The 25,505-nt window shown below is 48.5% G+C and overlaps 1 protein-coding gene across 9 annotated transcripts in view; it reads right to left on the bottom strand.

Annotated features, from left to right (window-relative positions):
* The window catches only part of DLGAP2 (DLG associated protein 2), a 1,001,683-nt gene that overhangs the window by 23,941 nt on the left and 952,237 nt on the right, over nt 1–25,505 (bottom strand). For 8 of the 9 annotated variants that reach the window (XM_034965578.3, XM_034965581.3, XM_034965577.3 and 5 more), the window contains 4 exons: nt 16,031–16,380; nt 14,925–14,966; nt 8,138–8,223; nt 6,117–6,532 (listed from right to left, as the gene is read on the bottom strand). In XM_034965578.3, coding sequence (XP_034821469.1) covers nt 6,117–6,532; nt 8,138–8,223; nt 14,925–14,966; nt 16,031–16,380 — 894 coding nt within the window. The remainder of the gene's footprint in view (nt 1–6,116; nt 6,533–8,137; nt 8,224–14,924; nt 14,967–16,030; nt 16,381–25,505) is intronic. The other variant, XM_055107261.2, reaches the window with a different exon arrangement.

The raw sequence follows: 25,505 nt of genomic DNA, 5'->3' as shown, positions 1-25,505 counted from the left end.
TGAGATCGCGCCACTGCGCTCCAGCCTGGGTGTCAGAGTGAGACTTCGTCTTAAAAAAATATATATATATATATATATGTATATATATACACATACACACACACACACACACACATATATATATATATAGTGGAGCAAAGACAAGCAAAATCAGGATCATTTCAGTGGATGTCTATAGAATGGGAAGTGTTGAAGCTACTCCCAGCCTCCATAACTGAGGATGGCGAGGTGATTCTCTGGGAGTCTAGATGTTCTGCTTTTATAAAGGTGTGAGCAGGAGTGTGGCATCCTGTTTGCTAAGACAGCCCATCCTCCTGCTTCCCTCTCTTCCTCCCCATTCCTGTTGTCTGGCACTCTGTGCCAGGCGATGTGTGAGGCACTGTCTGTGGATGATAAATGTCAAATGTGACCACTTCATTGAAGGAGCCTAAAATCTCAAATGACAGCAGAGGGGCGGAGTTTTAGGCAAGTTCCATCATCCCCTAGGGCATGGGGAATGGCCCGGCCACAGAAGGCTCTGTGAGGTCAGGTAGCGCAGACCCTCCCCACAGGCAGGAAGAAGGGCAGTGCTGACATGAAGATCTTCCTCCAGAGGAAGGAGACAAAGGGGCCTCTGTTCCCCAGTTCTCTGCCTCTGTGTGGACTCTTGAATCTCCTTTTCAATCACCGCCATCCACCACCTTGACCAAATCCAACCGCGTGTCAAGGCCTAGCACAGTGCCGCCTTCTCCAGGAAGCCTTCTGAGAATCTTCCCAGGTGGAAGCATTGCTGAGACCTCTGAGTTTTTAAGTACTTTATCTGTACTTCTCTTATGACACTAAACAGTTTCCACTTCCTGTGAATAGTTTTCCCCTGGTCTTCTCCCACTGTTAGGTAATCAGTTAGGTCCTTTACCATGTCTTACTCATTGTTGCATCATTTTTGTCTATCGGAGAGTGGCTTGCTTCATCGTAAGTAATCAATAAATATCTATGGAATGCAGACATCACTGAGAGAGTCCAGAGGAGGATCCTGATGGCTCAAAAAAGGTAAAAAACAAGACAAAACAAAAATCCCACAACAAAACCAAACATATGTTTAGGGGAATATAATTTGGAGTCAGCAAAAATTAACTTTCCACCCTACCTTACTGAAGAAAAATAGTTTTTCAGATGCCTAATAATAAGGTAAGTGACATTGAAATACTAGATATCCTGGCTGGGCGTGGTGGTTCATACCTGTAATCCTAGCACTTTGCAAGGGCAAGGTGGGCAGATCACTTGAGGCCAGGAGTTCAAGATCATCCTGGCCAACATGGTGAAACTCCATCTCTACTAAAAATACAAAATTAGCCAGGTGCTGTGGTGCATGTCTGTAGTCCCAGCTACTTGGGAGGCTGAGGCAGGAGAATCACTTGAACTCGGGAGGCTGAGGTTGCAGTGAGCTGAGATCGTGCCATTGCACTCCAGCCTGGGAGAAAGAGCAAGACTCCCTCTCAAAAAAAAAAAATACTATATATCCTAAGATTTTGGAATCTTACTGTTGATTTGGGTCCCTATATATCATCAAATTCAATTTCGTATGTAGTATTTTTATGGCATAATTTATAGAATATTCTGGAATGCCTCCAGTGACAGAAAACCAGGACTTACCGTGACAGGGCCTCAGCACTAAAGCCCTTTGTAAGGACTTTCATTCTTGGTTTGAGAAATAATTTGCCTCCTTACAGCTCCTGCCACTTATTTTCCAATGGCTAACGTGGGAGAACCTTGGCCTCTGTCTTCGCAGCTGAGGGACTCTGTGGACCACACGTGGGTCACAGTGGTGGAGGACCAGAATGAGGTGAAGGGTCAGGGATGGGACACACCCTTGTCTGAAACAGCAGGTGAAAGGATGGGATGCACATCCAGCATGGAAGCAGGCAGTGGAGGGGGTGCTTCCCATAAGGGAACTTCTTGACTTGATGCCTTTGGACTGTAGGGTGGAAAGGCAGAGCCTTCAATGTCAGAGGGCTATGACTGCCAGTCCCAGATCACTGCTGGAAAGGCAGAGCCTTCAACATCAGAGGGCCGTGACTCCCAGTCCCGGGTCACTGCTACTATTCTGTGATTTGGGGCAAGATCTTAATCTCTCAGAGCCCCAGTTTATCTGTAGAATGCTTACAATACTACTCACCTAGTCCATTGGGATGAGCATTAATGAGGTCTGTAGTGCATTCAGCACAGGGCCTGACATATCATATGTGTTCAGGGAGAACTGGTCTAGATATTCTTTCTTTCTTTATTTTTTGAGACAGGGTCTTCTTCTGGAGTGATGGTGGGATCTCGGCTCACTGCAGCCTCCACCTCTGGGGCTCAGGCAATCCTCCCACCTTAGCCTCCTGAGTAGCTGAGACTACAGGCATGTGCCACCACACCAGGCTACTTTTTAAAATGTTAATTATTATTATTTTTTTTTTTGGTAGAGACAAGTTTTCACTGTGTTGTCCAGGCTGGTCTAAAACTCCTAGGCACAAGCAATTCTCCTGCCTCAGCCTCACAAAGTGCTGGGATTATAGGTGTGAGCCACTGTGCCCAGCTGAGGATTCTATTTTTTTTTTAAAAGATATCTTTTCAAAAATGATAATCCTTGAAAAAATGAAATTGAAAGTATGCACTAAACATGGAAAATGATGACAGGAGAAGTAGTCTCTGTGTTATCAACACAGTAATGGCTAATGTCTCAATCTCTTACACCTTCCAAAGAAGACTGCAACTTTCTGAATGTGTCCCGAATGGGATAAACTCAAATGATAATAGGATACAATTTTATAGGCATTTTATGGGCTAAGCCCTGACAAACATGACCTCTTGTAAATTTTTTCCTCTCTCCTAAATTTTTTCCTCTCTCCTCCTCCTCAAAGGTGTTCTTTTGAGGAACCACATGGTGTAGAAAACACAGCTTGATTGAGTGACATGCAGGTCTCATCACCTGCTCTCATCCTGGAAGGAAGGCACCCCAGCCCTACGCTGACCCTGTCAGCATGCACAAAACCAGAGCTGGCAATTTAATTTGGCGTCAACTTAGGCAATGCAGTTTTTCTGTGTTTTATCTTTGTGCTAAAGAGTATAAATCCCTTTTATAATTAAGACAATTTGGCCAAGTTGAGGCATATACTAACAAGGGTGGAAGATGCTGCAGAAAATGAGTGATTTTTAGATATCAAAATCGTGAAGTTACTCTGTTAAATGTACCCTAACCATGAGAAATGCAAACGCCGTGTGAACGATCGGAACACGGCTATGCTGACTTGCACCAGCCCCATGCAGCCGTGCTGCGGGGACTGTGGGTCACGTGGAAGGCAACATCTCCCCAACATTCAGCGTCCAATGTCACCTCCTGTAAAGAATAGGTGGGATTTGATGATTAAGAGACAAATGTGGAAGAAAAGGATTAGTCAATTAAAGGCAATGTCTTTCTTTCTTCATAGGTTCAGACCTTAAGTTTTAACAATAAAAAATCAGCACGCCAGTGATTTTCTCAGACTGCCGAGGCTCCAGGGCCGCTATTCTCTGTAAGTCATAGTCAATGTAGTTTCATTGTTGCACTTCTATTTCTAGGATTAGTGAATGCCCAATTAAAACAGCCATCTAGAAATGGAATGTCAGGGACAAATTCCCAAGGATCTCAGCTATCCTTTTGAAGTTCAGCATTTATAATGATCTTGTCAATGTACAAATAAATTCACAGAAGAAGAAAAATACTTAGACCGTAATTTGTCAAGACATTCAGAAATAGCTTTGTGAAATTGTACTGTGTTAAACATAAGCATTAGTTGTAGGTATTGTGCAATTATGTAATTGGTCTATAAACAAAGACAGGTGGCATTAGCTTAGAAGTCAAATACAGCAATTTATAATGGGTGCTGCTTCTGAACTCTTTTTTTTTTTTTTTTGAGACAGAGTCTCATTCTGTTGCCCAGGCTGGAGTGCAATGGCATGATCTTGACTCACTGCAACCTCTGCCTCCCAGGTTCAAGTGATTTTCCTGCCTCAGCCTCCCAAATAGCTAGGATTACAGGTACCTGCCACCACGCCCGGCTAATTTGTATTTTTAGCAGATATGGGGCTTTACCATGTTGGCCAGGCTGATCTGTAACTCCTGACCTCAGGTGATCCACCCGCCTCAGCCTCCTAAAGTGCTGGAATTACAGGCGTGAGCCACTGTGCCTGGCCTGAACGGTCTTGACGGTAGGTTTCTCTAGGCAGACGGGAGAAAGGCAGAGAATAAGGGGCTGTCCCCTTCCATGTGGAGAAGCAGAGGCATAGGTGAGTACCAAAGGGACTGGGACAGATCTGCCCTGGTGACACTGGTAGAAGAATGACACGGCCCTCCCATTCCACCCAGGAGTGAGACCTTTGGTGGAGATTCTGGTAGAGGAATGACACGGCCCTCCCATTCCACCCAGGAGTGAGACCTTTGGTGGTGACTCCGGTAGAGGAATGACACGGCCCTCCCATTCCACCCAGGAGTGAGACCTTTGGTGGAGATTCTGGTAGAGGAATGACACGGCCCTCCCATTCCACCCAGGAGTGAGACCTTTGGTGGAGACTCCGGTAGAGGAATGACACGGCCCTCCCATTCCACCCAGGAGTGAGACCTTTGGTGGAGATTCTGGTAGAGGAATGACACGGCCTTCCCATTCCACCCAGGAGTGAGACCTTTGACGATGACTCTGGTAGAGGAATGACACGGCCTTCCCATTCCACCCAGGAGTGAGACCTTTGGTGGAGATTCTGGTAGAGGAATGACACGGCCTTCCCATTCCACCCAGGAGTGAGACCTTTGGTGGAGATTCTGGTAGAGGAATGACACGGCCTTCCCATTCCACCCAGGAGTGAGACCTTTGGTGGAGATTCTGGTAGAGGAATGACACGGCCTTCCCATTCCACCCAGGAGTGAGACCTTTGGTGGAGATTCTGGTAGAGGAATGACACGGCCCTCCCATTCCACCCAGGAGTGAGACCTTTGGTGGTGACACTGGTAGAGGAATGACACGGCCCTCCCATTCCACCCAGGAGTGAGACCTTTGGCGGTGACTCTGGTAGAGGAATGACACGGCCCTCCCATTCCACCCAGGAGTGAGACCTTTGGTGGAGATTCTGGTAGAGGAATGACACGGCCTTCCCATTCCACCCAGGAGTGAGACCTTTGGTGGAGACTCTGGTAGAGGAATGACACGGCCCTCCCATTCCACCCAGGAGTGAGACCTTTGGTGGTGACTCCGGTAGAGGAATGACACGGCCTTCCCATTCCACCCAGGAGTGAGACCTTTGGTGGTGACTCCGGTAGAGGAATGGCACGGCCTTCCCATTCCACCCAGGAGTGAGACCTTTGGTGGTGACACTGGTAGAGGAATGACACGGCCCTCCCATTCCACCCAGGAGTGAGACCTTTGGTGGAGACTCTGGTAGAGGAATGACACGGCCTTCCCATTCCACCCAGGAGTGAGACCTTTGGTGGAGACTCTGGTAGAGGAATGACACGGCCCTCCCATTCCACCCAGGAGTGAGACCTTTGGCGGTGACTCTGGTAGAGGAATGACACGGCCCTCCCATTCCACCCAGGAGTGAGACCTTTGGTGGAGATTCTGGTAGAGGAATGACACGGCCTTCCCATTCCACCCAGGAGTGAGACCTTTGAGCACATCATCACACAGTTAACTAACTTAATCTTTTACTTACCGTCGACTTCTCTTTGGCATAATGCCAAGGCATTTTCTTGTAAAGCATGAGCTGGTAACAATACTAGAAAATAACATAAATGCTGCAAATTAAGTTTTTGCCAAAATTCAAGAGAACTGCTAAGTGGAATATGAGATCAACTATGCTCCCAAGAAAACTGTTAGCACAGTTGATTTTCTATTCGACTTACCTGACAAAACACACAGAATTTTCCTTCAATATCGTAGTGACTGCTTCTCTTTTCATGTAATTTATATCTTTTCTTAGAATTGAGGGGGATATACTAGAAAGCACATTTATTTTCATTCACTCGAATACCAAAGGGAGGAACTTTTCTCCACTAATGCTGTGATGTGCATATTTGCATTATGGAGATGATATTTAAGAGGCCCTAGGGGAGCCTGAGCTCTTACTTTCCTCCGAGAGGTCATTCTCCTCCGCCTCTCTCTCCATCTCTTTGCACCAGCCTTCCATCCTCTTTGTCTCTGCGTGCAGCAGCTTCAAAAACCACGAGCCATCCCTGCGGCACGGAGACATCCTCCCAGTCTCTACCGTGTCGATGGCGGGCTCCAGCCAGGGGTCTGGAGGGGGCAGGGTGGAGGTGTCCACTGGGGTCCGATAGTCTTCTCTATAGCTGAAGAGCCCCTGGGTCCGTACAGTTCTCACCGCGCTGTACTGGGTGGGGGTGCTGGGCTCGGAGTGCCGCTGGAAGGATGAGCCGAACTGAAGGCCTTTGTCCTCCATGGTGATGTGGCCTGGGAACCCCTCCAGCTCCAGGTCAGCTTGGACGGCGGCCGTGACGCTGTTAGAACGTTTAAAACGTCCGTGTCTGCAAAAGGAGGGAAGGAAGACAGATGGTAGCCCTTCTGAGAGGACTTCATGCAACAAAGTCCTACATGTCGCCTGTCAGGAGCACACCTGAGCTCAACAGCCTGGCGGCTCAAGGGCAGGTAGTGTTTTGTTTGTGAAATATGCTGGTGTTTTGTCTATGGAAGAACATTTGGTTTTGCAAATCATTAAACTTTAACATCTGCCTAAGTCTCAGGCCTAAATAACACCCACTTGGGATTTAAGTTTATTGACTGATACAATGAGAGTTAACGTGTTTCTTGAAACCACCATTAGCAAATGGCTACCTCCCTTTCAGAAATATGCTTTGAGCTTATGCAGCCAAAGCCATGGGTTGCTTCTTTTATGTAAACAATAGTAACATCATACTGAGTTTTAGTGGCTTCCAAATTGTGTTTCAGGGCCTGAGCCACTTCTGTCTGGATAATTTAATATGTCCCCATTAACCCCTGTATGCAAAATAATGACTCCAAATTCTGACTTTGGCAGGTGTTGGAAAATCATTTTCACTGTCTATATTTTAATGTCATCTTTTCCACATAGCTGATCACCAAAATAGTTGATAGGAAGGGGCTTACAGTTGGAGACCAGTATGCTGGGTGAGAACACTGTGAGCGTGTGTGTGCATGTGGGTATGCTCTGTATCGTGTGCCTGTGTGGTGTGTGTGTGTCTCTCTGTGTCTACATAGTCCCAGCTACTGCAGCCATCCCTGTGGCTCTGCAGGCTGAACCCATAGAAGCACACAGCTGTGCATGCAGCTGGTTAGTGACGCTGCCACGTGTTCCCTTTGCTGGGGGCACAGGGAGGGACACTGAGCCACAGAGCAGGATGGAAGGCAGCCTGCCCGGCTCCCAGGTGCAGAAGATGGCCAGGTTCTAGGAGGTCTCTTGGAAACTGGGGAAGCCATTAGCTGGGGTCGGAATTTCTTTGCAATCAAAATCTCCATAGGGTGGGTTAGGGTGGGTGCTAAAACGCTCCCTGATGAGGGAGGCCACCCAACACTGTCCCTGTCAGACATTGGCTGAGCCCTCACCATGTAATATTCTCATCAAAATTTGTTTTTACAAAATAGACAATACATGCTATTTTAAATATAAACTAAAATGATCGTCCTGCCTTGTTACAAAAATAACACTAATGGATATCACTTTGTATTTTTTGTTTCTAGGTAATATTTTTGAAGTGAAACAATTTCACGGTGTATGAAGGCCTTGAATGTGCTTTGCTGTCTTTCTATCGTTTTACGTGTAACATGACAAGGTGTGAGGCCTGCATTGGCGTCACCCTCAGCCCGTCCTTCTTTCCTTTGGATCAAGGACTCTGACTTTCAGGCCATCAGCTGCTCTGCTTTCAGAGGTGATAAATTAGTTTGGAAAGAATTACTCCCTTGCCTCTTGCAAAAACAAGACATAGGTGGGTGTTAATTCATACTTGAGGGTTATCAATGGAAAAGTATAAACGTATGGCCCTGTTTCCACAAGGACAGGCATGATTGAGGGCCGGCAGGATCTAGGAGCTTCCATCAGGCCTTTGACAAAGAGCGCTCGCTCAGGGGTCACCGCGTGTCAGGAGGGGCTGAGTTACCGCTTCTCATCTTCCACTTGCACCCCGACAGAGTGGTATTCCCGCAGACCGCGGCTCTCCGTGTCAGAATCTGTGGCCGTTTCCATCTAATTCAACAGAGAACGTCTTATTTTAGAACTGAAACATGGGGCCTGGGCAAGGGACTATTTTGTTGTTGTTGTGGATTTGCTGTAATTAATTACGCATTTGTTTAATCAATGCAGCGGTGCACTTGACCCAGTAAAACCGCAGAGAGGGAAATGCATTCACACTGGAGTAATTACATCGCTCCTGCGTCTCATCACATTTTACATAACTACCTGAACTCAAGGCTGCACTTTGGTCTTTTAAATGTATGCAAATAAAACTGCTTAGTTCAGCTCAGGCAAAAAATAGGTGTTGTTGAACTGCATTATAACAGGACTTAAAAGCTCTTATCACGCCCTATGGTGAAGAAAGTACAGAATGAACCAAACATAGCTAATGACAACAAATAAGCGATTTAATAGACTTATACTGATGGCTGCATCCACATACAGAAAGACACAGAAAGGAATTTCAGCACTGATCAGAAACAGAGGCAAACTCTCCACCTTCATCTCCATAGAGCTGTCTCACATCTGCTAAGAGGATGGCCAGCAGGGTGACGTCAGATCAGAACAGAAATCATGTATTCCACAGAGAATTCTGATTGTGGCTGTATTTGCCAAAAAGTCCCCACAAACCCAACAAGCGTTGCAATGATCATCAGCTATGTGAAGTTATCCCACAAGGGAATTCTAGTACAGTACGTTTTCTAAAACAAAACAAAACAAAACAAAACCAAGTAGGAAAACTGAAACCAAAGGTTAGTTAAGCCATTGATATGATTCCAGGCACTCAGTCATTCCTCTTTCCAGAAAAGTATTACCTATTGTATCAAAAGGACTTTTGAGCCCTCTCTGAAGTGTCATAGCTAACTTATAAAATCTCTCTCTTCTTAAAAATATTACTGATCACTACAAGGAAAAGGTGCAAAGCATGAAATACTTCTGACCCTGTCCCCTGTGAGGCAAGAGAGAGGAGCTGCACGTTAACCTTTGAGTTGCAGTTTGTGACTATCCTAAGGTTAAGCCTGTGTCAACGAGGACTGGCTCAGATTTGTGGCTAAGAGAAGTACTGATGGTAACAGCGAAGACTTATTTGGTGCGTACCCTGCCCCAGGCACTATGCTGAGGTTCCAGCGTTATCACGTGTAATCCACACAATAACCCCAAGGATGTTTCCAGCCCCAGGAGAGAGCTGGGGGCTCAGAGGAGGGGGAGGGGGTGACTTGCTCAGGAGCGCCCCCTGGTTGGGGTCAGGGCCAGGGCTAGGGCTCTTGCCCGGATCTCTCTGACCCCAGAGCCGTGTGCGGCACAGAAGACAGAGCGCGAGAAAACCCTGGAGCTCTCGGCCGCCGTGGATCCAGGGGAACGGACAGAGACGTCCACTTTCGCCGGGTGGAATTCTGAAGACAGGCGCAGAAGCGGTCCCTAGATCGGGATGCGTGTTTGCAGAAGCTGACCCTAGACTGGGATGCGTGTTCTGATAGCTGTGTGAGACGGGCTACAGGAGGAAGAACATTCTTGAGTGAAGATCCTGGCCTTCCTGTCAGAATTTACCATTCCCGTTTCTAGTTTTAAGTGGGTCATGACTTTATTAAACCTTACCTTGCTCGACATAAACATGATTAGTGTTATTTTACACAAAGGATTGTAATACAATTAATACATTTAAAATTCCATGTCTGTACATATGGAGCTGCCTCGTGTTTTAAGTGCAAAGGATTCCATTTTATGAGTATAGCCTAGTGCATTTAATGAGCCTTCAGTGCAGGGGAAATTTGGTTATTTCTAGTTTTCTGCCATTATAAATGATGCTGCTGTATAAACACATGTCTGTACTTGTGTGAAAACTTCTCTGAATATATTCACCAGATGGGAGGTCTGGGTCAGAGGTATTTGCACTTTATAATTTTGGTAGATATTGCCAAATCTGATATGAGTGAAATAAATGAATACTTTTAAAGATATTTTGTAAAAGGAACACTCGTTTTTATCATAAAAATGTGGAGAATATTTGTCTCTCTCACTTATTCTATTTCTAGGAATCCAGCCGAAACAAAGGATCTTAAATTCTGACCAGTGTGTGAGGTGTTCATTGCAGCATTATTTATAAAGTAGCACCTGGGGAGAATGAGGGTGATACAGTGGGATAGGAATGTGCAGTAAGTCATGATTTACTTGTGACATGGAATACTACACAGCAGTGAAAACAATGGAGCTGGGCATGGTGGCTCATGCCTGTAATCCCAGCACTTTGGGAGGCTGTGGCAGGAGGATCACTTGAGCCTAGGCGTTAGAGACCAGCCTAGGCAACATGGCAAGACCCCATCTCTACAAAAAAAGAAATGAGCTGAGTGGTAGCGCCTGTGGGACAAGCTACTCGGGAGGCTGAGGCAGGAGGATCACTTGAGCCCAGAACACTGAGGCTGCAGTTAGCTGTGATTGCACCACTGTACTGCGTCCTGGGCAATAAAGTGAGAGAGACCCTGTCTCTAAAAAATAAAGATGGTTCTAAAGATAACCTCAAGAATGCTTATAATACAGACTTTAAAGAACACAGGTTGACAGGTGCCATGGACAACAATGACCAGGGGCATGCACAAGCGTAGAGACACTCGCACTCACAGGCATGTATGTGTACCATGAAAAAGAAAAATATAACAAAAGTAAAAGGAAGTTTTCCTTCCTTCCTCTGTGTCCAAATTTCCTCTAATATATTTTTGTTATTTTTATAGTGAATTTGAAAAATACAGTTTTTGGAGCTGGTCAGATTCTGCTACTTGCTGGCCATGCAACTCTTAGGAAACTCATTTAAATTTTGTTGAATCTTTGCTTCCTTGTTTCAAAGAGGGGACACCCAATGCCTCAGTTAACTGATGTAAAACTCTCAGCCTGAGGCCTGACTCAAGTAGTTTCCTCCACAGCAAATGCAAATTCCCTGTTCTCTCATTCCAGCTTTAAGGACGGTCAGGTGAATAGTGGTATGTATATTACATTAAAGGCACACGCATATGATGAACTGTGCAGATTTTATCGTGGCTGTCTTTTATGAAATCTTTCTAAGGAAAATGAAGTTCTCCATTGCTGGAAGGTAAAGTCTGAAGGGGACATGGTAAAATCATACTTGGCCAGGAGGAGCTAAGTATTTTTCAATTTCAGAAATCCTGGGCATAGAGAGGCTTCATGTGAGACAGAAAAGCAAGTCTGGGACAAAGAAAATAAATTATTTTGTACAATGGAAAGGTAACTCAAGAGTCTTTTCCAAAGGAAATTCTGACTAGAATTTCAGTGTGAGCACACTGGCTCACATCTATAATCCCAGTACTCTGCAAGGCTGAAGGGGTAGGATCACTTGAGCCCATGAGTTTGAGGCTGGAGTGAGCTGTGATTGCACCACTGCACTCCAGCCTGGGCAACACAGCAAGCCCTCATCTCTTAAAGTTTTGAAAAATATATAGGTGCAAGAAAAAAGATGAATGCGCAAAATCACTGTGCCACCTCCCATGCAGTCCCAGGCTAGCAGCAGCGTCAAAGCCAACCAGCCTCCGCTGAGCCCAGCTTCTGTACGGCTGCTGAGAAAATGAATGTGGGCGGGGCTGGCAGTGGGAACCGCTCACTAGTAATACTGGGCCAGGGTGCCAATCTGTAATCTTTGCTCTCCCAACAAGCTCATTTTCCGCTCTTCCTTCAACACCTCACACGGAGCAGGGCAGGTGCCCTGAATGTGATGCAAACTCCTGTTTATTTCCCTCTGAGACGTGCTCTGCCTCCCAGATCTACGGGTGAGTGGCCGGCCCTGCCTGTGAGGCTTTGAGCTGTGGGGCAGCCGTGAGGAAGAGCAGCTGACTGTGTGCCTGGAGAATCAGGCAGACACTTTTATCACAGGCAGGACATTCAGAATGGACAGCCGCAGAGTCTTTTCCAGGCTGCCCCTGCCTTCTCACAACCTGGTGAGATCACAGAATAGAAACTGATCTCCTTGGCTGGCCATGGTGGCTCATGCCTATAATCCCAGCACTTAGGGAGGCTGAGACAGGTGGGTCACCTGAGGTCAGGAGTTTGAGACCAGCCTGGTTAACATGGTGAAACCCCATCTCTACTAAAAATAGAAAAATTAGGCGTGGTGGCACATGTCTGTAATCCCAGTTGCTCGGGAGGCTGAGGCAGGAGAATCATTTGAACTCAGGAGGTGGAGGCGGAGGCTGCAGTGACCTGAGATCGTGCCACGCACTTCAGCCTGGGCAACAGAGTGAGACTCCATCTCAAAAAAAAAAAAAATTAAAAATAAAAAACAACAACAAAAAAACTGATCTCATTTATAAAGGTGGGGCTCACAAGGCACCAGGGACAGAAGGACCCTGAATGTTAGACCAGGCCTCCGTCCCACCTAACCGAAGTATCTGGGAGCTGTAAACATTTCCCAGAGTTCCCCAAACTCACACATGCACACAAAAGAAAATGGAAAACTTAGCAGGAGAGACAAACCGCAAAGGATAAAAATGAAAGTGAATACACAAATGGTCCAATTGGAATGAAGAAAAGCGAGGTCAGGCCAGACCGGGTCAGAGGACCTCTCCGAGGTAGCTCAGCCATGCCCACAAGCTCTCCTCCTTATCCTAGGACTGGCCTATGAGTGCCAAAGCTGGGGCCCATTCTCTCCTAAGGGCATCTGGCCTGCAAATCTGGAGCTGTGATGAGACCTGTCTGTGAGTCCTGCTGTAAGGGCCAGACTCAGGTGGCCGTGTCCAGACATCTGAGGAACAGGGGACTTGCCGCTGGCTTCTGCTCTAAGCTGGGCAGGGAAGGAGGACGGGGGCCATAGGAGGTGTGAGCTGAGGACCCTCACTCACTAGGGATCATGTTAGACGTAGCCCAGTAATTATAATGAGAATCCTGAATTCAAACCCTGATAGTAAAAGGTCATGCAATGCACTGTGAACAAGGGAGTTGCCTTGTGGGACAGGACCCCACCCCCCCGGGACAGGACCCTCCTGGAGCTGTCTCTCCACGAGCCAGCGAGTCACAGAGGGCGTGAGCTCCACAGAAGATGTGTTCAGTGACGTGGACGCTGTTCATTTGTAGGAAGGACATTTGCAGAACACAGATTCTCCTGCTCTCTGCACTCAGACAAAACTGTCCCCAAAGGTCCCGGAAGCCAGTCCCATTGAATGCTGGTGGAATACGGGCTAGCCAGCTCTATGAGCTGCGGAACAGCGTGACACCTGCCCTGTGTCCCAGAACAGGAACAGAACCAGGGCAGGCTCCTGAGGGCACGGAATCATTCTGGGATTTTCTCCTCTTTGAGAAGCAGAGCAGAGAGGGGTAGAGTGGAGTGCAGGCTCCAGTCTCGGCCACTGCCTTCACTCATGGCCTTGGCCGTGAGCCCTTAGGCAAGTCACTGACCCTCCCTGAGCCTCAGTTTTCCCATCCATAGTCTGGGCACAATTAACAACCAGCACACAGGGTTATTGTAAGGATTAAATGGTGCCTGGCAGGGACATGGCCACCTGTCCACAGCCTGCTGACTCTTGTCCCAGCCTGTCACCTCCTGCCCTGGCAAGGCTGCCGTCTGCAGCTCCCCTCCTGACGCCTCCCAGGCACCCACAGGAACCCGTCTTTCATCTGCTCGATTCCTTCTTTTCCTCCCCTTTACTCCTGCAGTGGCTTCAATTCTTTGGCTGTTTTCCTTATCCTGACACTGGAGCTGCTCCAACTACATTTTCTCTGTAGCTTTTCAATTCACTTCCTTTGGATAATTGTGAGACCGCCAGCTCACAGGATGCACAGAAAACACACAGAATGTTGTGCGTAATTTTTTCTTACTGCCATGAAAGGTGACTTCGTCATCCACCTGCATTCCTGTCTTTGCATCCATCCTCACCCAGCACGCACCCAGCGGCCCATCCGTCCACTCGCTTACCCAACATTTACTGAGCACTCCCTATGTGCCAGGCACAGTGCTGGGTGCAGGGTGGCAACAGGCTGGGGGTGCAGTTCCCTCTCACAGGACACAGTGTGTGGGGCTGGGGTCCAGAGAGGCATCCGGGAAGGGGTAAAGGCACAGGCTGAGCTTTGCAGGGGAAGCTGGGGGGATGAGGAGAAGCCTGTACTCAGCAGAGGCTGCCATGCCAGGGGTGGGAACTGGGAGCGGAAGAGGGCTGACCACGGAGGGGTGTGGGGTCCTGGCTGTGGGCGGGGCAGGAAGCGGCGGCACTGTGCCGAGCTTGCTGACTTAACTGTGTGAGTTTCCAAAATTATGTCCCACTCATTTCAGATAAAGTCGGTACTGCACGTGCTTAGAAGTGGGCCCTGCCTCAATCGTGGCTGGGTGGATATCCTGGAGGGCACCTGTGGGAGGCGGCTGAGGAGAAAAGAGAGAGGGTGGGAGTGTCTGGCAATGGGAAGTCACCTGGCTAATTTGGGGGCCTCTCCAGTCTCTACTGCAGACGTGACCCTGGAGACGGAGACGGAGACGGGCGATGGCACCCTAGCTTTCCTGCTTACCGGCGCCGGGGCCCAGCGAGGCCCAGGGCTGCAGGCAGGTTAGGGACCCCGGTGAGCCCCTTGTCCTCATCTAAGGGGGACGGATGGGAGCACCCAGCATAGTGCCTGGCACATAGAATCAGGACAGAGGCGACAAGAGCGGTCGCATGAACATCCAAAAAAGGGAGAGAAAATGAAAGTCATGCGGACGCGGCTTTGGAGCACATTTCGGTACTTACATCTGACCTTGGGTATGGCTGATGCTCTGGGAATTCAGAATCCTAAACAAAACAATGAAGCCACAGTGTGGAGACCTGGTTCGGAGGCCCTGGACCAGCGGGCGGCTCCCCTGCTCTCTCCGCCCGCATGCCTAGCTACCAGCGCCGCACGGGCCCGGCTCTCAGCACGCTCCACTCACCCGCCTCCCTGGGCCGCCCCAGCGGCAGTCAAGAATCTGATTGTTAAAGCTCCGAGGAACGCAGGCTGAATGCAGGGGTAAAAGGAAGCAGGAGGTGGGCCGTGTTGGCAGAGGGCTTGACGGCCAGCCCTGCTCAACCACGTCCGCCAGATCCCGGAGGGATGCGCTACCTGACCCAGATCACAGGACAATCTCCCGGCCTCCCTGGGTGCACAACACTGCACCTAAAACAGACTTGCAGAGGGAGGTGCGGCGTGGGCAGGAGCCGGCCAGAGCTCTCCATTCACGGGGAAAGGAACCGTCTGCCATGTCTATGTCATGGGTAGACATCTGGGGGCCCAGATGGACGGCGGGTCAACCGTCTGTGGTCTGAAACCATGGATGCAACATCTGTGACCCCAGCTGAGGGGCCTGCCAGCACCTGAAGTTGCTGTGAGCACGTCCAGTTTCTGTAGAGAGGAGAGCCTGCCCTTCCTTTTACCTCTTCATTCCCAACACCTTTTGGTTTCCCCACTCAACTCTTTGGCCACAATACCGAAAAGCTTTTGAAAAATCAGACTTCAACAGAAACCCTCCCCTTTAAAACATCAAAACAGTGTTATCTCCATACTCTCTAGGCAGCCTTTGGCCCTTGGAAAACAAGTGGCCCGGAGTGTATTTTCAGGGTGGCAGGGGACAGGGAGCTGGAACCCCTGGGTTTCCTTCAGCCCTCCACTGGGGTCCGCGTCACCTCGGGGGTCTCCCACCTACTCACTGCGCTGGCAGGTCTGCAACGCGAACGCACAGCCCTGCGCTCAGGTTCCACAGCCCTGCTGGGGTTACAGTCAGTGCTAAGGACCCAGGGCTGCTGGTTGGGTTTTGGCTTATTCTATGCTATTGGCAGGACTGAGTGGAGCGAGGCCCTGACGGGCGGCCAAGAGCAGCTACCTGAATCCCGATGGAGGAGCAGCGGCTCTTGAGGAGTTCCTCCGCCTTGGACACCAGGATGGCCTTGTCGCTGGTCCGCACAGAGCTGCTCTGGCTCTCGGGCAGGTGGCGCTGGGCAGCGGCCGTCTCCAGCGCGAGGTTCATGGCCTTGTTGCTGTCCAGGCTGTCCGTGGAGTTGTAGAGGCCGCGGCTGTCCTGGGGCCACGGGGACATCCTCTGTGCGCGGCTGTCCTGGTAGGCGTCCTGGGTGGATTCGGTGCTGCTCTGCGCCGTCACCGAGATCAGAGGCTTGGAGGTGGTCCGCGGGGGCACCGGTGGGGGCGTTTTCTTGTAATTTGTATATGAGACAGCTGTAAGAAAAGAAAGTCCCAAGTCAACAGGCGTGTTCTTCCCCGTCAGCCTCTGGTCTCCTGTTTCCCCACGCCCATGCCCTGTGGTTGACGGAGCAAGTCTGTTCCTGGATGTCTAGCCTAAGAAAATAGCGTGAAATGAGGGGACAGTGAGACAGCAGACATGAATATACCTGTAACTGTGCAGGATTATAAAAATACCAGCAAACCCAGCAGCAGAGACACAGCTAAGCAAGGTGCGTCCCTGCAGGACAGCACGCAGGCATGGCATCATTTAAAAATACCGACAAATCCAGCAGCAGAGACACAGCTAGGCAACGTGCGTCCCCTCAGGACAGTGCGCAGGTGTGGCGTCATTTAAAAATACCGACAAACCCAGCAGCAGAGACACAGCTAGGCAACGTGCGTCCCCTCAGGACAGTGCACAGGTGTGGCGTCATTTAAAAATACCAACAAATCCAGCAGCAGAGACACAGCTAGGCAAGGTGCGTCCCTGCAGGACAGTGCACAGGCGTGGCATCATTTAAAAATACTGACAAATCCAGCAGCAGAGACACAGGTAGGCAGCGTGCGTCCCCTCAGGACAGTGCGCAGGTGTGGCGTCATTTAAAAATACCAGCAAATCCAGCAGCAGAGACACAGCTAGGCAAGGTGCGTCCCTGCAGGACAGCGCACAGGCGTGGCATCATTTAAAAATACTGACAAATCCAGCAGCAGAGACACAGGTAGGCAAGGTCCATCCCTGCAGGACAGCACACAGGCATGGCATCATTTAAAAATACCAGCAAACCCAGCAGCAGAGACACAGCTAGGCAAGGTGTGTCCCCGCAGGACAGCGCACAGGTGTGACGTCATTTAAAAATACCAGCAAACCCAGCAGCAGAGACACAGCTAGGCAAGGTGTCTCCCCACAGGACAGCGCACAGGCATGGCGTCATTTAAAAATACCAACAAACCCAGCAGCAGAGACACAGCTAGGCAACGTGCGTCCCCTCAGGACAGTGCGCAGGTGTGGCGTCGTTTAAAAATACCAACAAATCCAGCAGCAGAGACACAGCTAGGCAAGGTGTGTCCCCGCAGGACAGCGCACAGGCGTGGCGTCATTTAAAAATACCAACAAATCCAGCAGCAGAGACACAGCTAGGCAAGGTGCGTCCCCGCAGGACAGTGCACAGGCGTGCCGTCATTTAAAAATACCAACAAATCCAGCAGCAGAGACACAGCTAGGCAAGGTATGTCCCCGCAGGACAGCGCACAGGCGTGGCGTCATTTAAAAATACCAGCAAACCCAGCAGCAGAGACACAGCTAGGCAAGGTGCGTCCCCGCAGGACAGCGCGCAGGTGTGCGTCATTTCTACGCAGGTCATGTCATCGTGGAAAATGCTGATTCTATCACGCTAGGTTCAGAAGCAGGCCGGATGCTAAACCATGCACAGGTCAAGATGGAATCTATTTGTACAGGAAACCTGTGTGTGAGAAGAGGTCACCAGCACCTGAAGATGTTAATCGCGGCTGTTGAGTGACAGGATGGCACTGTCTGCTCTTGGGCTTGTGTGTTTTTCTAAAAATCATTATAACGAATAGCTACTGTTTCTATAACGGAGAAAATATATAATAGCAGAAACTCATTTGCTTCCCTATAAGTACAGGCTCCATAGGTTTAAGTTGTAGGAAGACCACTGGAAAGGGGCCAGCTCTGTGCATCTGAGCTGGGCCAGGCCACGCTCACCTGTGGCCATCACCAGCCAGTCTCCTCCCAAACTCGAGTTGCACGGGGCATTCTGTACCACCGGCTGTACAGCCGGACAGGCCACCAAAGCAAAATACATGCATCTGGAGGTGATAACTGTATTAAATAACTCTTAGAACCTACCAAAAATGCATGAGACACCTTGGCCTGGACTCAGGCTATGACTTATTTTTATAGAGAGGATGAACTCCCTAACACTCTCCCTCAACAGGAATTGGTTGTCCGTTACAGTCAATTATTTTCCTTTATTGCACAGGAAGAGCTGATAAAAGTGCTTCTTGAAGGGAATCTGCTCCCCTCATCACGGTGCAAAGCAAACACCACCCCACCCCTGCCACACACACACAGTGGGAGGCACTGCCAGGCTGCTTGTGACGTAGGTGAGTGCGCACGTGGGCGTCTCCTGGAGGGGTCTGAGCGCCGTCTGTGAGGACAGACCGAGCAGCAGTTTTCCCCAAGGATGTCCAGACACGGTGCCCGAGAGCAGCTGCCGGCTGCTGCAGGTGGAAACACATCCTTTCTGTGTCTGCAGGACACTTCCCATCCCTCACCTCCTCCAGTCATTTTTAACCCATATGCGTGGATTTTCCTAATCCACTCTGACCTCTAATGTCATCCCAAGTTAACAAGGACAAACGACAAAACAAGCATGCCATTCAGGATGACCTGTGCTTTAAGGCATAATGTTACACATTAACATTTACAAAGTGGAGACTTTGTTTTGTTTTGTTTTGTTTTGTTTTGAGATGGAGTCTTGCTCTGTTGCCCAGGCTGGAGTGCAGTGGGATGATCTCAGCTCACTGCAGCCTCTGCCTCCTGTGTTCAAGTGATTCTCCTGCCTCAGCCTCCCGAGGAGCTGGGATTACAGCGCCTGCCACCACACCTGGCTAAATTTTGTATTTTTAATAGAGACAGGGTTTCACCATGTTGGCCAGCCTGGTCTCAAACTCCTGACCTCAGGACCTCAGATGATCCACCCACCTCGGTCTCCCAAAGTGCTGGGATTACAGGTGTGAGCCACCACATCCAGCCCAAAGTGGATACATTTGTAAAAAGCATGCATTGGAAAGAGAATCTGAAGCCTAGAAAACTGAGGAAGGATGATCAGATGTTATTAAATCAATCGGGTGCTGAACTTCTCTTTTACCAGACAAACATTCAAAATCCTGTCTTTTTTTTTTGATCCTGACTTTTCCCTCTAACGTCAATCAATGCCTTAAGCAAAATTATTGAAAACTGAGAAGATTCAAGGCACTATTTAGGAGACTCAGAAAGTTCCCAAGACTTCTCCATCCCAAAGGCCAACAGTGCCGGGGAGAGACCTGGGTTAGGAAATATTTCGTTTTTCTGGGTGGGACGCGTTGGGGACTGCGCATTCATCTCACCTTGGCAGGGATGAGGTCCCTTTAAACACTTGCTTCTGATGACGCCTTTCCTGACAGTGTTTCATAGCGCTGATTTATCAAGGGTGTTAAGTGCGACACGGACACATGATCAGAGAGCCGGCGGGTGGAGGTGTGAAGAGGGCTCATCGATAAAGGGGTTTCCACGTGACAGCCCTGGAGAGTAGGCGGCTGTTTTCACGGTAACCCATTTGTCATGGGTCATTTACAGAAAACAGAATCTTTATCATTAATGACACGTCTTCAGATTCTATGGCTCTGGCCGAAGGCAGGCCCGGTGTCCGCTGCGCGCTGGAGCGAGATTGCGGACGGGGGCTCTCAATGACCTCTCCAGTGGCAAAGCTGGCTCTGCGTTGGTTCCCTTAAGCAGAAATATTGATTCCGAAGAAGTTTTGAGTCCCAGCAATAGGGGTAGTAAAAAATCAAAGGCAACAGAGAGACGCAGGAATATAGATTAAAATGTGACATCTGCCTTATTATAGTTATATTTTTCTTTGGCAAGTTTGAGATGAGTAGAAAGGTGATATTAAACACGCCAAATTGGTTGGATTTTCCCAGCGAGGTTCACCTCAACAGTGAACGATGGCATGTATCAAGCGTCATAACCATGTCACAACATGTCACAGGCAAATGCAACAGGGAGGAAAGTAATCAGTTAGTGACCTTCCCAGAAAATTCGAGCAAATGCATGCAAATTCATCCCCACCTTGGCTCATTATGTGTTTCATAGTCACTCTCAAAGGTCTGTCACCACTGTTCAAAATCACAGACCTTACTAAGTGTATTTAAGTAAAATTTAAAGAGTCTGAAAAATTTCACAAAAGAAGTAAACCTTCCTTCCTGTATGGAATATCTCATAAATTAAAAAAAACTTATGGGGCAGGTTATGACTTATCTCCATGATCACAGGAAAATCACATACCACATCTTCTCACTTTATAATGTGTTTGCTACAGGCCGATGAAATGATTTTTTAAACTGATTTCTTTGTAAAAATGTAGTTGCATGCCACACTTTTAAAACAAACAGATTAAGAAGGAGCAGTTCACCTCCAGCGCACAAAAAGAAGAATTTACTACACTCCAACTGGCAGGGCACACACAGTGATTTTTCCTGGATGACAAAAGAAAGACATTATGCTGTTTCTAAGTGTGTGTGCACATGCCTGCCAGGTTGTTCTCAAAACCACTAAAACGAAAACGCGGTTTGAAGCAATTAGCTGTGCTGCAGTGATACAGGGATTATCACTGACTGACTTTCGTAAAAATTGTGGTTGGAACTTTGTGAAAGAGTATTGTTTTTCACCGTATCAGCAAGGCTGCAATGTTGAACTGAATGTCCAGGTCGAACTGAATGTCCAGGTCGAACTGAATGTCCATATGGTTGCTGTTACCATATGGGTTTTCCAGAGACCATTGATAAGGGGGCTGAAGACCCTGGGCTTTCTTGCACGTTGGGCACCGATGGAAAGTGCCTGGCAAGCTTCACTGGTGGATATAATATTTTAAGATTCGCTGATTTCAGGAAGCATTTATCTACAGCCTAAGAGCCTGGCCCCAGTGTGCTCCATAATCACACTGAAAAGGCCGTCCTGAGAACCGAGGGTGCAGCATCAGAGACTAGGGACGCCCAGAGAGAGACTGGGGTTGAAAGAAGCTTCCTGGGGGTGAGCCTGGCCGTGCCTTGAGATGGATGGAGCTGCTCCTGGGAAGCAGGAGTAGGACGGGCCAGCGGACATGGCCTGTGCCTACATGTACCCATGCCACCACGGGAAGGGCTGGCTAGTAGACGTGGCCTGTGTTGTAGACGCACCGATGCCACCACAGGAAGGGCCAGGTGACACGGCCTGTCCTGTAGATGCACCAACGCTGCCACGGGAAGGCCAGTGGGCATGGCCTGTCCTGCAGAAATGCTGATGCTGCTGTGCCCGCACCCACAGCCTCAGCTCTAGAAAGGCAGCCCTGGTGTAGGAGGGTTTGGTATCAGTGGATCAGTTGTCATCAACAAAACCACTATTCTCTGGCATAAGGATACTGCAAACTTTACTTGGATTTCCCCAGCGGTCTGCAGGCTCCTCTGGGGGCTGAACCGACTGGTCACATTAGTGCTCTGGGGATACGGCCCGACTTCTTCTTTTCTTTACAAGCGTCATGGAGTTTTCCTCAAACTATTTACCTTCTGGCAGAAACAGCAAATGACCATTCTGCCGTTCTCTCTTCCTCTAAATCAAAACATGTGCTGTGATGCTTGAACGCTTGTTTTGCTCTGCTTTCCTCTGGTGATTTAATATCTTGAGATGATTTTTACCACTCCCTGCAGTTGAGTTTCACTTACAGGATCCACAGACTCACAGGCAAGTCACAGCTGTCAGATCAAACCTCCCCTGTGAGTCGAAGTTAACCATTTCGCTCAGGGCGCAAGGGAAAGGGGGGCTTCTCGGTCCTTTCCTGCAAAATCTGTGGACAGGGAAATCTCACACACTTCTTTCTGGTTCTATTAAATCAATCTTTCTTGCTTCAGACATGAAATCATGTCATCATGTGATATTGGAGAAACTGCCTTCCCTCGATCTGAGGGTGCTCTGCGGTGTCCGGCGTCTCACGAAGCGGAGATAAGCATCCAGAGAAGCTGGCGAAGACGGGTGCACAGTAAGGGCGCTGTCACCACCGGGTCCCCAAACAGCACTGGCCGACTCCACCATCAAAGAAGAAAAGAAAATGCCAGCAGCAGCTGCAAACTTGCCACCACCCCTTCATTTCTTCAGTATGAGAAAGAAAAGTCACCTTGGAGTGCGCATGTGCGTGTACACACACACTTACACCCCACAGTCACATGTGTACACAGGCACACATCCCCCACACTAACACATGTACACACACACACACCCCCACACTATGTGTACACACAGGCACACATCCCCCACACTCACACATGTACACACGCACACACCCCACACTCACACATGTACACACACACCCCACACTCACACATGTACACACACACCCCCCACACTCACACATGTACACACACACACCCCACACTCACACATGTACACACACACCCCCCACACTCACACATGTACACACACGCAGTCATACCCCACACTCACACGTGTACACACAGGCACACATCCCCCACACTCACACGTGTACACACACACACACCCCACACTACGTGTACACACAGACACACATCCCCCACACTCACACATGTACACGTGCACACACACCCCACTCACATGTGCACACACAGGCACACATCCCCCACACTCACACATGTACACACACACCCCACACTCACACATGTACACACACACCCCACACTCACACATGTGTACACACAGGCACACATCCCCCACACTCACACATGTGTACACACACACCCCACACTACGTGTACACACAGGCACACATCCCCCACACTCACACATGTACACATGCACACACTCACACCCCACACTCACACGTGTGTACACACACAAACCCCCACACTCACACGTGTGCACACACTCACAGCCCACACTCACACGTGTGCCAGGCACTCTGTGGAGCACGTTATACTTTGCAGTTCATTAAGCTTCAGAACAACCTTGTGGGGTAGGCAGTCTTGGCATTTGCATATCTTGGAAGAGAAGGTGGAAGTCTGAATGGGCTTAAACCTCTTCATGAAATCTGCCCACAAGAAAAATGATAGAACTGAGATTCAGATGCTTCTCCAGTTGTTGGTTATAATGAGGCTAGTTTTCTTTTTTGTGACCATTTACATAGCAGAACCTTATTTCTCATGACCTGATCTAGTGTTTTCTCATTTAAGAGATGGGTCCAAGAGTGCACGTCAGAATCCTTGCCCGCTGCAAAATTCAATGAAAGAGGCACTTATTTCAGCAAGATTTATGGCAGTTCCAGGTTTCCTAAAAACAAAAAATCAAAATGCCTTTGGCGGCAGAAGATATTTTAAAGATTATACCCTGACACTCCATGACCCAAATTGTTTAAAGGGACTGTTAACTAATGGGCTTAAGCCAGAGTAAGAGGAGATTATATGACATGGGGTTTCAATTCCTTAAATCATACCAAATCAGTGAAAATTATTTTGGGAAAGAGGCCTTCGAATATTTGTTTATTGGCCTGATGGTATATTTTCCTGGTTCATAGGAAAGGTGTGTGGGACCCACTGATTTCCAAAGCATCAGTTCATCCCTCATGACCTATGGGCAGAAGACCCTTTGCAGCAGCCCTGTGACCGTGACTGTGTACTTCCCCTGAGGTCTTGCTGTGGCACAGCACTCAGGCTCACCATACTGTAAGGAGCGTGACCGTTTTCTTCCCCTGTGGTCTTGCTCTGGCAGAGCACCCAGGCTCACCATACTGTGAGCAGCGGGCTTTGCAGGAGATCTGGCTCTCTGTTTCAGCTGAGTGATGGTGATGACACTGGCTGAATTGTCCCCTAGGGCGGATGTTTACAGTTTCTTTAGATAAACATAGAAACTGACCCTCCTAGTCTTGAAACCTGAGAAAGTTACATCTGTCTTATCTGAGTTCCTTTCTAAGGACAGCAGCCATCGGGCCTCCCAGATAGCATCATGGAGCTGCAATTCACCAGATCACTGCATCCAGACAATGAGACCAAAGACCTCACATCCACTCTGACTGCCCAACCCATCATCTGCTTCCTGGTGGCCGCCTCTTCCTCACAGCTCCCTCATTTCTGTTTTCCCATACATGGTTACATTTCTTCCCTGCTATATAAACCTCTAATTTTAGTTTGCCAGGAAGATGGATTTGAGATGGATCTCCCATGTCCTTTCCTGCAGCATCTGATGAAAGCCTTCTTCCCTGGCAATACTCGCTGTCTCAGTGATTGGCTTTCTGTGCAGTGAGCAGCAGAACTTAGACCCAGCTTCTGGCCTTTTGTCAACAGTGATGTTACTCCCTGCCTCTTCTCAGTGCTCCTACTGGCCATGTCAACATAGTAGAGGCCATGGAGAACAGGTGGTCATGCACCACACAGGTCTGCAGCCCCCACCACCATGAGGCGCAGCACCTCAGCGAGACGAGGAGAAGCTGGGCCCAGCAGGCTGAGAATGAGAGCTCTCCTGGGGCTCCAATGTGAACAGGAAGAAAACCAGCTTGAATGGCTTTGAAAAGGATTTCTATTTAGATAACGTTTTCTTGGAAAGAGCTAGAGCTTGAACACTTGTGAACTGCCAGTCACTGCTGTCTTTACATGGATTTGTCCCCTAGCCTCCTCCAACCCTTGCCAGCAGAAACAGGTGAAGTTTCTCCCTGTCTTGTAGACAGGAAGTGGAAGATTCCGGTTCCAGCAGCCTTGTTGCTGAAAGTTGCGGTATTAGCTACGGAATCACAGCGCCGTGTATTCTTCGGTGACACCATTCAAGGGGAAAAGCCCCCTATGTTATCAGAACTTCAGGTTCTCTCAAAAACATTTGGGCCATTTAGCTAAAGGACCAAGGGAAAGTTTTGATTGATCATCTGAGGGTTTACCAACCACAGGATCTGAAACGCCATCTCTGCAGGAGGGAATATGTGTCCTGGTAGGATATTTTTAAACCCCTAAAAATATTAATCACTTGTACGTGTAAGTCTCTTTGTTAATGACCCCATGAGAAATCCAACACATAGTTTTAATAGAAATAACTGACCTGTAGTGTTTAAAGAATTGGAAACACTGTAGAAGTTAAAGAAACATTCAGCAATACACATAAAAACTTCCAGGTATGCAGATACCAGACGCATTTTTACATGTGATTACAGAGGTCAAGGGGGATCTGTGTGTGAAGACCTGGGACAGGCACTTAAAATATATTTTAAATATAGCTTTTGTCATTCTCACTTACAGTGGGCGTATATGCATATAATATAATCCCTTATGCATTCTGAATGGATTGTTTATAGCAGAACAATAAGTTACAAATAATACAGCAGTTATTAAGAAATTATTTTTAGGCAGCTA

This window comes from Pan paniscus, chromosome 7 (assembly GCF_029289425.2).
Source record: "Pan paniscus chromosome 7, NHGRI_mPanPan1-v2.0_pri, whole genome shotgun sequence".
In the NCBI taxonomy this organism is placed as follows: domain Eukaryota; kingdom Metazoa; phylum Chordata; class Mammalia; order Primates; family Hominidae; genus Pan; species Pan paniscus.
Note: the sequence above shows the minus strand (reverse complement) of the source record. Positions and strands in the feature narration are given on the sequence as shown.